We start from the raw sequence: 13,389 nt of genomic DNA, 5'->3' as shown, positions 1-13,389 counted from the left end.
TAATACATGGCTGGAAATTAAAGGCACAATATAAAGGAAGGAGAGATTCACTTCCAATGTACTTGGCTATAAGGTTTTTTTAAAATAGTTTATTATTTAGTAATGCAAATAGTCTACCCAGAAGGTTACACTGAGATAGTATCACCAGATTACTTAATAAATAATGATTGCATATCTAGGAAGTAAATACATGTACAAGAAATCCAATGCATACAATACCAGTGTAAAAAATGTACTGCGGTTCCAATAAAAAAGTAATGGACACACTTGTAATTTATTCCCAATTTTAAAAAAATGGAGAAAGGGCCACTAGGTGACAGAAGAAATGCTGTGTGAAGAGAGTAATATATAAATGAATGCAAATGCTGTAGTTAAATACTCAAAAGTTCTAACAGGAGCCAAGAGATGAGTTAGTTTGAAGTACAAAATAAGTTAGCAGTATATTAGTGTGTGTGTGTATATATATATATATATACAGTGCTGGCCAAAAGTATTGGCACCCCTGCAATTCTGTCAGATAATACTCAGTTTCTTCCTGAAAATGATTGCAATCACAAATTCTTTGGTATTATTATCTTCATTTAATTTGTCTTTAATGAAAAAAAATAAAAAAAATTGTCAAAAAGCCAAATTGGATATAATTCCACACCAAACATAAAAAAGGGGGTGGACAAAAGTATTGCACTGTTTGAAAAATCATGTGATGCTTCTCTAATTTGTGGAATTAACAGCACCTGTAACTTACCTGTGGCACCTAACAGGTGTTGGCAATAACTAAATCACACTTGCAGCCAGTTGACATGGATTAAAGTTGACTCAACCTCTGTCCTGTGTCCTTGTGTGTACCACATTGAGCATGGAGAAAAGAAAGAAGACCAAAGAACTGTCTGAGGACTTGAGACTCCAAATTGTGAGGAAGCATGAGCAATCTCAAAGCTACAAGTCCATCTCCAAAGACCTGAAAGTTCTTGTGTCTATGGTGCACAGTGTCATCAAGAAGTTTAAAGCCCATGGCACTCTGGCTAACCTCCCTAGATGTGGAAGGAAAAGAAAAATTGACGAGAGATTTCAATGCAAGATTGTGCGGATGGTGGATAATGAACCTCGACTAACATCCAAACAAGTTCAAGCTGCCCTGTAGTCCGGGGGTACAACAGTGTCAACCCGTACTATCCGTCGGCGTCTGAATGAAAAGGGACTGTATGGTAGGATACCCAGGAAGACCCCACTTCTTACCCCAAGACATAAAAAAGCCAGGCTGGAGTTTGCCAAAACTTACCTGAGAAAGCCTAAAACGTTTTGGAAGAATGTTCTCTGGTCAGATGAGACAAAAGTAGAGCTTTTGGGGAAAAGCCATCAACATAGAGTTTACAGGAAAAAAAAAGAGGCATTCAAAGCAAATAACACGGTCCCTACAGTCAAACATGGCGGAGGTTCACTGATGTTTTGGGGTTGCTTTGCTGCCTCTGGCACTGGACTGCTTGACCGTGTGCATGGCATTATGAAGTCTGAAGACTACCAACAAATGTTGCAGCATAGTGTAGGGCCCAGTGTGAGAAAGCTGGGTCTCCCTTAGAGGTCATGGGTCTTCCAGCAGGACAATGACCCAAAACACACTTCAAAAAGCACTAGAAAATGGTTTGAGAGAAAGCACTGGAGACTACTAAAGTGGCCAGCAATGAGTCCAGACCTGAATCCCATAGAACACCTGTGGAGAGATCTCAAAATGGCAGTTTGGAGAAGGCACCCTTCTAATCTCAGGGACCTGGAGCAGTTTGCCAAAGAAGAATGGTCTAAAAATTCCAGCAGAGTATTGTAAGAAACTCATTGATGGTTACCGGAAGCGGTTGTTTGCAGTTATTTTGGCTAAAGGTTGTGCAACCAAGTATTAGGCGGGCTTTGCATGCTGCGACATCGGTAACAATGTGTTACCGATGCTGCAGCGATAGTTCCGCCCCCGTCGCACGTGCAATATCTAGTGAAAGCTGCCGTAGCGATTATTATCGCTACGGCAGTTTCACACGCACATACCTGCCGTGCGACGTCCCTCTGGCCGGCGACCCGCCTCCTTCCTAAGGGGGCGGGTCGTGCGGCGTCACAGCGACGTCACACGGCAGGCGTCCAATTGAAGTGGAGGGGCGGAGATGAGCAGGATGTAAACATCCCGCCCACCTTCGTCCTTCTCATTGCAGCCGGGAGGCAGGTAAGGTGATATTCCTCGCTCCTGCGGCTTTACACACAGCGATGTGTGCTGCCGCAGGAGCGAGGAACAACATCGCCCCTGTCGCTGCACCGGCATTATGGAAATGTCGGAGGCTGCAGCGATGATACGATAACGACGCTTTTGCGCTCGTTCATCGTATCAAAAAGGATTTACACGTTGCGATATCGACTGCGACGCCGGATGTGCGTCACTTTCGATTTGACCCCATCGACATCGCACGTGCAATGTCGCAACGTGCAAAGCCGCCCTTAGGCTAAGGGTGCCAATACCTTTATCTGGCCCATTTTTGGAGTTTTGTGTGAAATGATCAATGATTTGATTTTTGTTTCATTCTCTTTTGTGTTTCTTCATTGCAAGTAAAATAAATGAAGATAATGATACCAAAGAATTTGTGATGGCAATCATTTTCAAGAAGAAACTGAGCATTATCTGACAGAATTGCAGGGATGCCAATACTTTTGGCCAGCACTGTATATATATATATATATATATATATATATATATATATATATATATATATATATATATACAATAGAAAAAAAACAGAATGAAACAGGGGTTCCCTTGCTGGTTTCCCACGCTGGTACTAACCTGACTTCAAACCGTACTGGCAGCACCTTTACAATGTGAACAGGTGCATATCTGGATGGTGTATGAATATGAGAAAAAATTCCATCTATGAAAAACCAAAATAAATTCCATCTTATACATAAATGGAGGTATTTAGAATATTATAATGGCCATTGTAATACCAGCCCAGCGCCCCTTCACGGCAACCTCGCTGCCCAAGTTTTTTCTAGAGATGTCCTTTGATTTTCATTTGCTGACAACTTCTCTTGGGCACGATATGCTCTTTATAACCTTTGTCCCACTCTGGCCAAAAGATAAGAATCCAGTTCAGGGAACCCTACTCTTTTACTTCAGCAATCCAATAATAATAATAATAATAATAATAATATACAATGTGCGTTTTATATATATATCTTTCATATTGGAAGCTCATTTTTCCTCATTTCTATTTATATTGACTTTGTAGACAATGATGTGGAAATTGACATGCTGCCAGCATTGGAGAAAGCAGGCTGGTACTCTCAGGGTAACTGGGTTCATTTATATGATCTGCTTAAGAAAATGACTGGGAAGCCAGAACCTAAGGTAAGATGATAATTTATTCACTCAGTTTCCTAAATTGAATCTTAGTAATGTAGTATACCTCACTTATTAATAAGGGAAAAATACTTTGATACTGTAAATTTTTTTCCCCAACTTCAGTCCTCAGGAGCCACCATCATGCCATGTTAGTATGACATGTGAGAGAATTATCATCTGGGCAACACAAAGGAAATCTTGAAAACATGGCGTGATGGAAGCTTTTAAGGACTGGAGTTGAAGAACATGCTGTAAAAATAAAGGAAAAATAAAGAAAATAAGAATGAAGCAAGTGCTTCATACTTACCGAGTCTCCTGCACGCCAGAAACTACTTCCGGGTTGCTCATTCTTTTTCCGGGGCCACTCATTATTGCTAAATCATATGCAGTGCTTCCGCTGCCCACTGGCCGTCCTGGCGTCTATGATTTGATTGTAGTCATATGCGCCTCCAGCCTATGTGATAGCGTCTGACTGCAACTAATCACAGATCCTGTGTGCGGGTCACTATCGTGGTGTAAAACTAAATACATTTTTTGAAAAATATTGAAGAGCTAAAAAGAAAAAATCTCATCCAACTTATTCATCCAAGAAATTCAGGTTCAGATAAAGCTTAGTTTACCTTCATCATGAGACCATGATAAAGGCGAGCTAAGTTGCTGAAACACATAGTCTGCTGGTGACCACTTTCTGACTCACTGTCGTATATCTATATGGTGGCATGCCTTAATATTGAAAATAAAAGTTAAGTTGTATCCAAACCTGGATTTCTTAGAACAAGCTGGATGATATCTTTTTTTTTTTATGGCTCTTTAATTAACTGTGGTATGCTTCCACCCACCTCTGAGTCCTCCAGGTATCAAGCCACGCATTTAGACATCTTAGGCGGATTTAACATGTGTCCTGAACGTTTTTTTAATGCAAAAATGGATCCAGTACAAATGCGTTTTTATTTCAATTTGCAATGGACTTGCGTAAACATGCGCTGACATGCGGTTGCGTGCGGTACAGTCAGGATCCAGTGACTTGTAGTATTTAGTATTTTAACTTTTTTCAAAAACGCTACTTGTAAACGCACCCGCGACCAAAAAACACGCAAAAACGCATGCATTTTACCGCGTTTTGGTGCGTTTTTTGGTGCGTTTTTCTGCGTTTTTGCTCAGTGCGTTTTTATGCGTTTTTTATCAGTGAACAATGCCATTAAATATTGTTGAAAAAGAAAAAAAAGGTCTGATGTCATTTCCTTCTTCAATATGATCTTCATTCTCCACTAGTGTATGCAGGACAGCAGACAGCTGCAGAACTACAAGGCTCAGCATACTCCATCCACTAGTGTATGCAGGAGAGCAGACAACAGCTGCAGAACTACAAGGCTCAGCATGCTCCATCCAGGACTGTATGCTGGAGGGAAAGGCAGGGGGAGCAGAACTACAAGGCTCAGCATACTCCATCCACTAGTGTATGCAGGAGAGCAAACAGCAGCTGCAGAACTACAAGGCTCAGCATCCTCCATCCAGGACTCTATGCAGGAGTTTTTTACCCCCCCAAAAAATGACGTGGGCTTCGTCATATTTTTGTATGCTAGCCAGGTACAGCATAAATCTAAAAATAAGAAACGCTGATAGTGTAACACCAGAGGAACAGTGCAGTATATACAGAAGATATACACTCACCTATTTTGGTTGTGACAGTCACAACCACTGATAAGCATAAGATAATGGCGTCTGCTGCAGCCCCACGTGGATAAGCATTCAAAATGGAGTAGAGAAGGGGTTAACGCCGCGCATCAGCCAAATGAAACTGTAGAGATGTTGATGAATAATATCTTTCTTTTATTTCATCGGTCTACGCGTTTCGAGGTTGAAACCTCTTCCTCAGGACCAGTACATCAACAAAAAACGCTTTTGTTGATGTACTGGTCCTGAGGAAGAGGTTTCGACCTCGAAACGCGTAGACCAATGAAATAAAAGAAAGATATTATTCATCAACATCTCTACAGTTTCATTTGGCTGATGCGCGGCGTTAACCCCTTCTCTACTCCATTTTGAACGCTTAGCCAGGTACAGCAGGCAGGTACGGGCTGCCCCCAACCCCCTGCTGCCTATTTGTACCCGGCTGGGAACCAAAAATATAGGGAAGCCCTTTTTTTTTTTTTTTTTTAAATTAAATTTATAAAAATACATTTTTTGAATTTCATGAAATAATTAAAAAAAAATTATGTGGGCTTCGCCCAATTTTTGAGTCCAGCCAGGTACAACTAGGCAGCTGGGGATTGGAATCCGCAGTGCAGGGTGCCCAAGCTTTCTGGGCACCCCTGCTGCGAATTGCAGTCCGCAGACACTCCAGAAAATGGCGGTTTCATAGAAGCACAATCTTCTGGCGCTGTATCCAACTCATCCAGCTGCCCTGATGCCGGGTGGCTCGCTAGGTAATAATGGGGTTAGGGCAAGCTGTGTATTATCAGCTGGTCCTAAGCCCGAAATTTATAGTGTCACGCCAATATTAGACATGGCCACCATGAATTTCTAGTAAAGATAAAATAAAACACAACACACAGAAAAATATTTTTATTAGAAATAAAACACAACACAATTAGTGACACCATCTTTATTGAAATAAAGAACCCTTCTCCTCCGCAGTAATCCTGGGTCAAGGGTCCCGTGCTGTCCAATCCGGATCCAATATCATCTAATCGGTTTGCTGGAAGGCAAAGCGATCAGATGATGTGTCAGGTTCAAGGGCCTGAATCACATCACACATCAGCTGATTGTATAATAGCCGTTTATACAATCAGCTGATGCACTAGTGCAAAAAAAAAAATTATACACATGTCCGTGCTGACTCCCGTCTGATCGCTGCCGGTAATCAGCTGATGAAGTCTCCTGACGGCATCAGCTGATATTTTAAGCCGGCCGGGCAGTAAAAAGCCGACTTCACTACGAGACTTACAATCAGCTAATGCGTCAGGTGACCGCATCAGGTGATCACCGCAAGGTCCTGCAGCTATCGGACGTGCTGCCCGGGAGTCGGCACACAGCCGTAGCGGGGGTGGCGGTACCGGAAAGAGGAGATGGGAGCGTACATGGCACCGGGAGTATGCAGACAGGTGAGTATGACTTTTTTGTTCCACTGTTCACTTTTGTTTTCGCAGCTGCTTCCACCAGGTGGAAGCAGCGGTGGCTGTATCGGGAGGATTCACTCTTCTGTGTTTACTAACAGAAGGAATCCTCTTTCTGTACATGTCACTTTACTACCTACCCCTTGCGTTTCTAGCTGCATTTTTAGTCATAGAAACGCAATAAAATGCAGCTATATTTGCAATTTGCGTTTTTCATTGTGTATTTGAACATCTCATTGAACTCAATGGGTGGAAAACGAAGTGAAAAAAGCAAACATAATTGACATGCTGCGTTTTTGTGGTCACCACAAAAAGGCAGCTAAAAAAAAACACTGTGTGCAGACGGCAAAAATGAAAACTCATAGACTTTGCTGGGGAAGCAAAGTCATGCAGTTTTCTGAGCAAAAACGCACCCGAAAAACGCACTGTGCGCACATAGCTTTAGGGGTACTTCTCACATAGCGAGATCGCTAGCATGATCGCTGCTGAGTCACAGGTTTTGTGATGTACCAGTGACCTCATCAGCGATCTCGCTGTGTGTGACACTAAGCAGCGACCTGGCCCCTGCTGTGAAATCGCTGATCGACTGTTCTGGTTCATTGTTTGGTCATTGGGCTCCTGCTACTGCGTTCGGATTGGCCGCTTCCATCCTCTGTTCTGGCTTGCAGATCGCAGTACATTTCAGAGGGCTGAATTCACTTGTCCCGGACTGTGTGTAGCAGCAGATCGTAATATAGTCCATTCTGCATCGGGACTGTAGGATGGACAAGGATGGAAAAGGATGGAACCGCTATTATGTTGCCTTTTCTAAAGGCAAGACCACCCAGTCACAGCGCAGTTATGACCACCAATCGGAGCAGAGGGGGCGCGGTAAAGGCAATGTAGATGTAGATGCACGCCTATGTTACTAATCAAGATTTGAATCGTGCTATTTGACAGTCCCAGCGACCGCCGTATTGTTGCTGCATCATTGGGAAGATCTGACTGTTTGACAGCTCACTAGCGACCCTGTAGCGACATACCAGCGATCCTGACCAGGTCATATCGTGGTCGGAATCGCTGGTACATCATTTAGTGTGACGGTACCCTTGGGTACATATAGGTTCGGTAAGTGCCACGTCTGTTGTAAGTAAATATTTCAGCTACATTTACATGCACTGATAGAGGAAGACTCTACAAAAATCTATTTTTTGCTAATTGCAAAATACGTAATTATTTACCGGTAATGTGTTTTTTCTGAACCCATGACGGCACCACGAGAGAGGGGATCCGCCCTTCAAGGACAGGAAACCTCCAGAATAAAAAGGGGCGGCACCTCTCCCCGCATCAGTTGGGTTACCGAGCATTAAGACATACCCCGCCACCGTAACTGCCCAGTGAAGAGGAGCAAAAAATAAAATAAAACTATCAACACCTAAGTGCAGGGAGGGAATGTAAGGGTGCCGTCATGGGTTCAGAAAAAACATATTACCGGTAAGTAATTACGTATTTTTCCAGCACCCATGACGGCACCACGAGAGAATTACATAGAAGAAGGCCTAGGTAGGGACAACAGTCTGCACCCAAAGGGGACGTCGGTGAATGACAAATCAAGGCGATAGTGTTTAAAAAAGGTGGATGGAGAAGACCAGGTAGCCGCCTTACAGATCTGCTCGATGGAGACCTCTGACCTCTCCGCCCAGGAAGCTACAATGCTCGTGTGGAGTGCGCCTTTAGACCAGGAGGCACGTCTTCACCACTAGCCGTGTAAGCAATGGGGATGGCATCCCTGATCCATCTGGCTAAGGTGGACTTAGAAGCCTTAAGCTCCTTCCTACAACCTTGGAAGATTACAAACAGAGACTTATCCTTCCTCCACTGAAGTGACCAACAGATACTGCTGAAGACACTGCCTAACATCCAGGCAGAGTAGAAGGGTTGTCATGAAAAGAAGGGAGCATTATCTCTTGTGACCTATGGAAGTGAGAATGTACCTTCGGTAAATAGGCGGGGTCCGTTAAAACTACTCTGTCGTCAAAAAACTGAGTATTTGGAGGAGATATGGACAAGACCTGTAGGTCACTAACCCTGCGGGCTGAGGTGAGGGCGACCAGGAGAATTGTTTTGAGGGACATATGTTTGAGTGATCTGGAATCTATGGGCTCAAACGGGGGGCTGTGTTAAGGTCGAGAGGACTAAGGTAAGATCTCCTGATGGTAGGGGCATGCTGCACCAAGGTCTGGATCTAGCACAGGCTCTAATAAACCTAGACACCCAGCGATCTCCAGCCAGGGCATGATTATACAAGGCACTCAAGGCTGAAACTTGCACTTTAAGGGTACTAACCGACAGACCCAATTCCCAACCCCACTGGAGGAATTCTAATATGATGGGGACGGGGACGGCTTAGCGGGATCTGCACCCATGGAGGCTAAGAACTTGTTCCATATCTGCCCATAGATTCATGTAGTGACAGGTTTCCTACACTGCATCAAGGTAGAGACTAGACCTAGAGAAAACCCCTTGTCTCCTAACAGTGACCTCTCAAGTTCCACGCCGTCAGATGTAACCTGGTGTTCTGTGGGTGGAATGCTGGACCCTGAGATAGAAGATTCGGTAATTCTGGAAAAACCCATGGTTTGGTTATGGACAGATTGGTCAGCCAATAAAACCATGGTCTCTTTGTCCAAAAGGAGGCTATGAGAATCACTGCTGCTCATTCCTCCCGTATCTTCTTTAGTACTGCAGGAATGAGGGTGATCGGAGAGAAGGCATATGCGAGGTGGAAGTCCCATCTGAGCAATAGGGCGTCTACTGAGTGAGGATGATCCCTCGGATCCAGGGAACAGAATTTGTGAACCTTCCTGTTGTGTATGGTTGCAAAGAGGTCTATCTCTGGTACCACCCACCTCTCCGTTATCCTGTTGAAAATGGACTGATTTAAAGATCATTCTCCTTGGTGAAACCGGTTGCGACTGAGAAAGTCTGCCATAGTGTTCTTTTTCCCTCTGATGTGTACTGCCGATATGGATTCTAGGTGAGCCTCTGCCAGAGTCATGATCCTGCTTGCAATGGTCATAAGCTGCCTGGAGCGAGTACCCCCCTGGTGGTTGAGATATGCTACCATTTCCTGGTTGTCTGACAGAACTTTGACGTGGCGACCCATCAGGAATAGTAGGAAGTGACCTCTTTCTACCGCCAGCAATTCCCTTGTCTTCGAGGAACTTTGAGCTTCTCCTCCAGACCATCTTCCCTGAATGAAATGATTGTCGAAATGTGATCCCCAACCGTACAAGCTTGCGTCGGTTGTCACCACCACTGGCTCTGGTACCATCCAAGGCACCCCCCTTTCTAAATTGACTGGATTTAACCACCAATAGAGGGACTGCAGTATGCGAGGACTGAGAATAATGAGACTGTCTAGGTGATCTCCCCGAGTGTTCTGATGCTGCAAGACATTCCACTGCAGGACCCTGGTGTCCGATTGAGCCCATCGGACTGCTGGGATGGCCGAAGTCAGGGAGCCCAGAAGGGACATTGCACCCCTGAGAGATATGCGATCGGTCCGCAGAATCCGTTCTATCTCTGTCTGGAGAGCTTCCACTTTGGAATTTGGTAGGTGACACATTTGAGTATGTGAGTCCCAAGAGAGTCCCAGAAACAGCTGAACCTTGGACGGGATTAATCTGGACTTCTCCTGGTTGATCAACCAGCCCAATTCCAGCAGGGAAGCTTGCACCTGCTGTAGAAGGGCTGCGCAATGTTGAGTTGAGGTGCCTACGATCAAGAAGTCGTCCAGATAAGGAATAAGAAGGACTTCCCTCTGACGCAGATAAGCAGTCACTTCCGCTATTAGCTTTGTAAAAATTCTTGGGGCTATTGCTAGACCAAAGGGGAGGGCTTTGTATTGAAAATGGCAGACCCGACTGCCCATGTGCAGGGCTACTCTAAAGAAGCTTTGGAATAGAGAGTGGATCGGGACATGATAGTATCCATCGCGCAAGTCTTTGACTGCCATGTGACATTGGGGATACAGATATTTCACTATGGATCTCACTGACTCCATTTTGAAGCTGTCGATCAGAAGGAACTGGTTGAGAGCTTTCAGGTTTATTATGGTTCGATATGAACCATCTGGCTTCCTCACCAGAAAGAGGGTGGAGTAGAATCCGTCCCCTTGTTCTTGTTTGGTAACCTCGAACAGAACCCCTTTGAAGAGGAGTTGTTGGATCTCTGATTCCAAAGCCAGTTGTTCTGTAGGAGAACATCGTAGAGGGGTAATCAGGAGCTGTTGAGGAGGAGGGTGATGGAAGGGTAGCTGGAGGCCTGATCTTATTAGGCCCAGGATCCATGAACTTGACGATATCTTTTCCCAAGCCGGAAGAAACTGAGAGAGCCTCCTCCGACCTGGGAAAGCGAGTCACTGGGATGATTTTTTCTGGTCTTTTGAGGGTCCCTTGAACATGAACCCCTTTCTCGGCTTCTTTCTATCGGACCAGGTATTCCAATCTCTTTGTGGGGCATTCCGGCGAACTTGCTTCTTTCGAAAAGAACGCCTTGAAGATGGAATGACAGAAAGGGTAAGCCACTTTTCTTATCACTAGCCTTTTCTAAGATGTCATCCAGGACCGGCCCAAACAGATATTCTCCTTTACAAGGGATGTTGCAAAGGATAGATTTTGTTTGCATATCCCCCGCCAGCATTTTAACAAAGTGCTCTTCTAGCTGCATTAGAGAGGGATGCTGACTTTGCTGCCAACTTAGTGGAGTCCGCTGAGGAGTCTGCAAGGAAGGCCGCCGCTCCCTGTAATCTGGAAATGGATGAAGCAATTTTCTCCTTTGGTGCCTTTGATCTAAACTGGTCTTACAGTTCATTGATCCATATTGTCAGTGATCTAGCCGTACAGGTAGCAGCAATGGCGCGTCTCAGTCTTCCAGCAGATGCCTCCCAAGTATTTTTCAGGAAGTGATCTGCTTTTTTATCTAACGGGTCTTTCAATGAACCCATGTCCTCAAATGGCAAGGCAAACTTTCTAGATGCCTTGGCGACCGCAACATCTAATTTTGGATCCTTATCGCAGGTGGAGCAGGAGGCGTCCTCAAATAGATACTTCCTCTTAAAGGCGCCTGGAAGGGAATGCCTCTTATCAGGCTTCTTCCATTCTCGGGTAATCAAAGCTTGCAGTTTATCTACAACTGGGAAGAAGCGCTGTTTCTTCTGCTACATGCCCCCGAACATCTAATCCTGGATAGATTTTTCGAGTTTTTCGTCTGGGATGCCCATAGTGGGGACCGTACAGCCTTAACTAACTTCCTCATATTCTCGATCGGGAAGCACTGGCGACCTCCTGAGTCGCTATCTGAGGAGAAGCGTCAAGTAGAGCCGGAAGAATCACATTCCCCATCAGACCTATCAGAGTCTTCGTGGGTAGCAAAGGGGGCTTAGATGCCACAGAGCTTTTAACCCCGGACAGGGATCGGAAGATTCCCTGACCTCTTCCCTTATGTTGGATCTCAGATCAGAGGTAAATCCCGGCTGTTCCTCTGACAGAGTCTGCTGAATGCAGCCTCTGCACAGCCTCTTAGTCCAGGAACTGGATAGTTCCTTACTGCATAAGGCACATTCTTTATGTCTGGACTTGGACAAACATTTCTTAGGCTTATTCCGATCCTAGAAAAAACACAGACAAGACGACTGCTGTTTTAAAAAGCGGTGAACTATTAGCCATCACTCACCCATAGCTGCAAGACGTTGTACCGGGTGAGTAGGGACATCATCTGACTAACCTCCTTTAGATAGTCTTTTACTGTCAGGGGTGCCAGAATCCGCCTTTCGCTGGCTGGACCGGTCATCTCTCATCCCCCGCTTGTTTCCAGAGCCCGTGACACTGCTATCCCGCCTACCTCTTTGCTGCTGCTTCTGGGAGGCAGTATCCTGATCAGAGTGTGGCTTTGGGGATGAAGGAGATGAAGGAGACACAGCCGACCTCTTGTCAGCCATGTTCTGAAGTGTGGCTGGACGCAGACACCACTGTGAAGATTGCCACTAATTTTTTTAAAAGAGCTGGAAACCCCTCCCATTGATTTCCGGGAGATGACGTCACCAAACAGAGCGCCCAATAGGAAGGGACGCTCTGAGCATGCGCACTGCCCGGACACCTCACCTGCCACACACAGCATGGTGCTTCCTTACAACCCGGAAGCGCCACAATGTCTGCAGCCGCGAGGATGCCACCGCAAGTGCAGCAGCAGCCCTGTCCATCCCGTCCATCGGCGCCCGCTTCCAGCATGGTAGGGAGGGGGGGTAGATAACCCGCGCACAGGCAGGAGCCCCTGTGGGTTTGCTGCAGCGGGATAGCACCGCAGCCGACCGGCCCTTACCTGGTCCTCGAAGGCTCCACACCGCTTCCCCATGCATGGCTACTCCACTGCCGCGGCGTCACCGGAGGAGGGTGTGCTGCTCGGAGTCCTGACCCCCATAGGTCTGCTGCGGCGGCTCCACAGCACCTCGGCCGACTGCAGCAGGACCCGTGCCTCTGCCAGAGTTGGCCGGCCGGGTGCCGGAATCTTTATCTTCAGCCCATCAGGACCATCCTGAATCCTAGTGGATTCCTGGAGGCTCCCTCTTCAAGGACGGGAAACCAACTGATGTGGGAAGAGGTGTGGCCCCTTTTTATTATGGAGGTTTCCTGTCCTTGAAGGGTGGATCCCCTCTCTCGTGGTGCCGTCATGAGTGCTGGAAAAATACGGGGTGTTATCTACTTGTTTCAGTGCACATGCCCAAAGATTATATTGGCAAAACCAAGAGGGAGTTCAGACGACGCATAGGTGATCATGTAGGTGACATTAAGAATGCCAGAGAGACACCAATCTCCAGACATGTGAGGGAGGTACATGGTGGTGACTTAAAGATCTTCAGTT

At 45.8% G+C, this 13,389-nt stretch overlaps 1 protein-coding gene across 1 annotated transcript in view; it reads left to right on the top strand.

The window, feature by feature from the left end:
• NT5DC1 (5'-nucleotidase domain containing 1) overlaps window positions 1-13,389 on the top strand; it is a 422,920-nt gene that overhangs the window by 346,697 nt on the left and 62,834 nt on the right. The window contains exon 9 of the mRNA XM_075340036.1: window positions 3,261-3,379. Coding sequence (XP_075196151.1) covers window positions 3,261-3,379 — 119 coding nt within the window. The remainder of the gene's footprint in view (window positions 1-3,260; window positions 3,380-13,389) is intronic.

Source organism: Anomaloglossus baeobatrachus, chromosome 3 (assembly GCF_048569485.1).
Source record: "Anomaloglossus baeobatrachus isolate aAnoBae1 chromosome 3, aAnoBae1.hap1, whole genome shotgun sequence".
Lineage (NCBI taxonomy): Eukaryota > Metazoa > Chordata > Amphibia > Anura > Aromobatidae > Anomaloglossus > Anomaloglossus baeobatrachus.
Note: the sequence above shows the minus strand (reverse complement) of the source record. Positions and strands in the feature narration are given on the sequence as shown.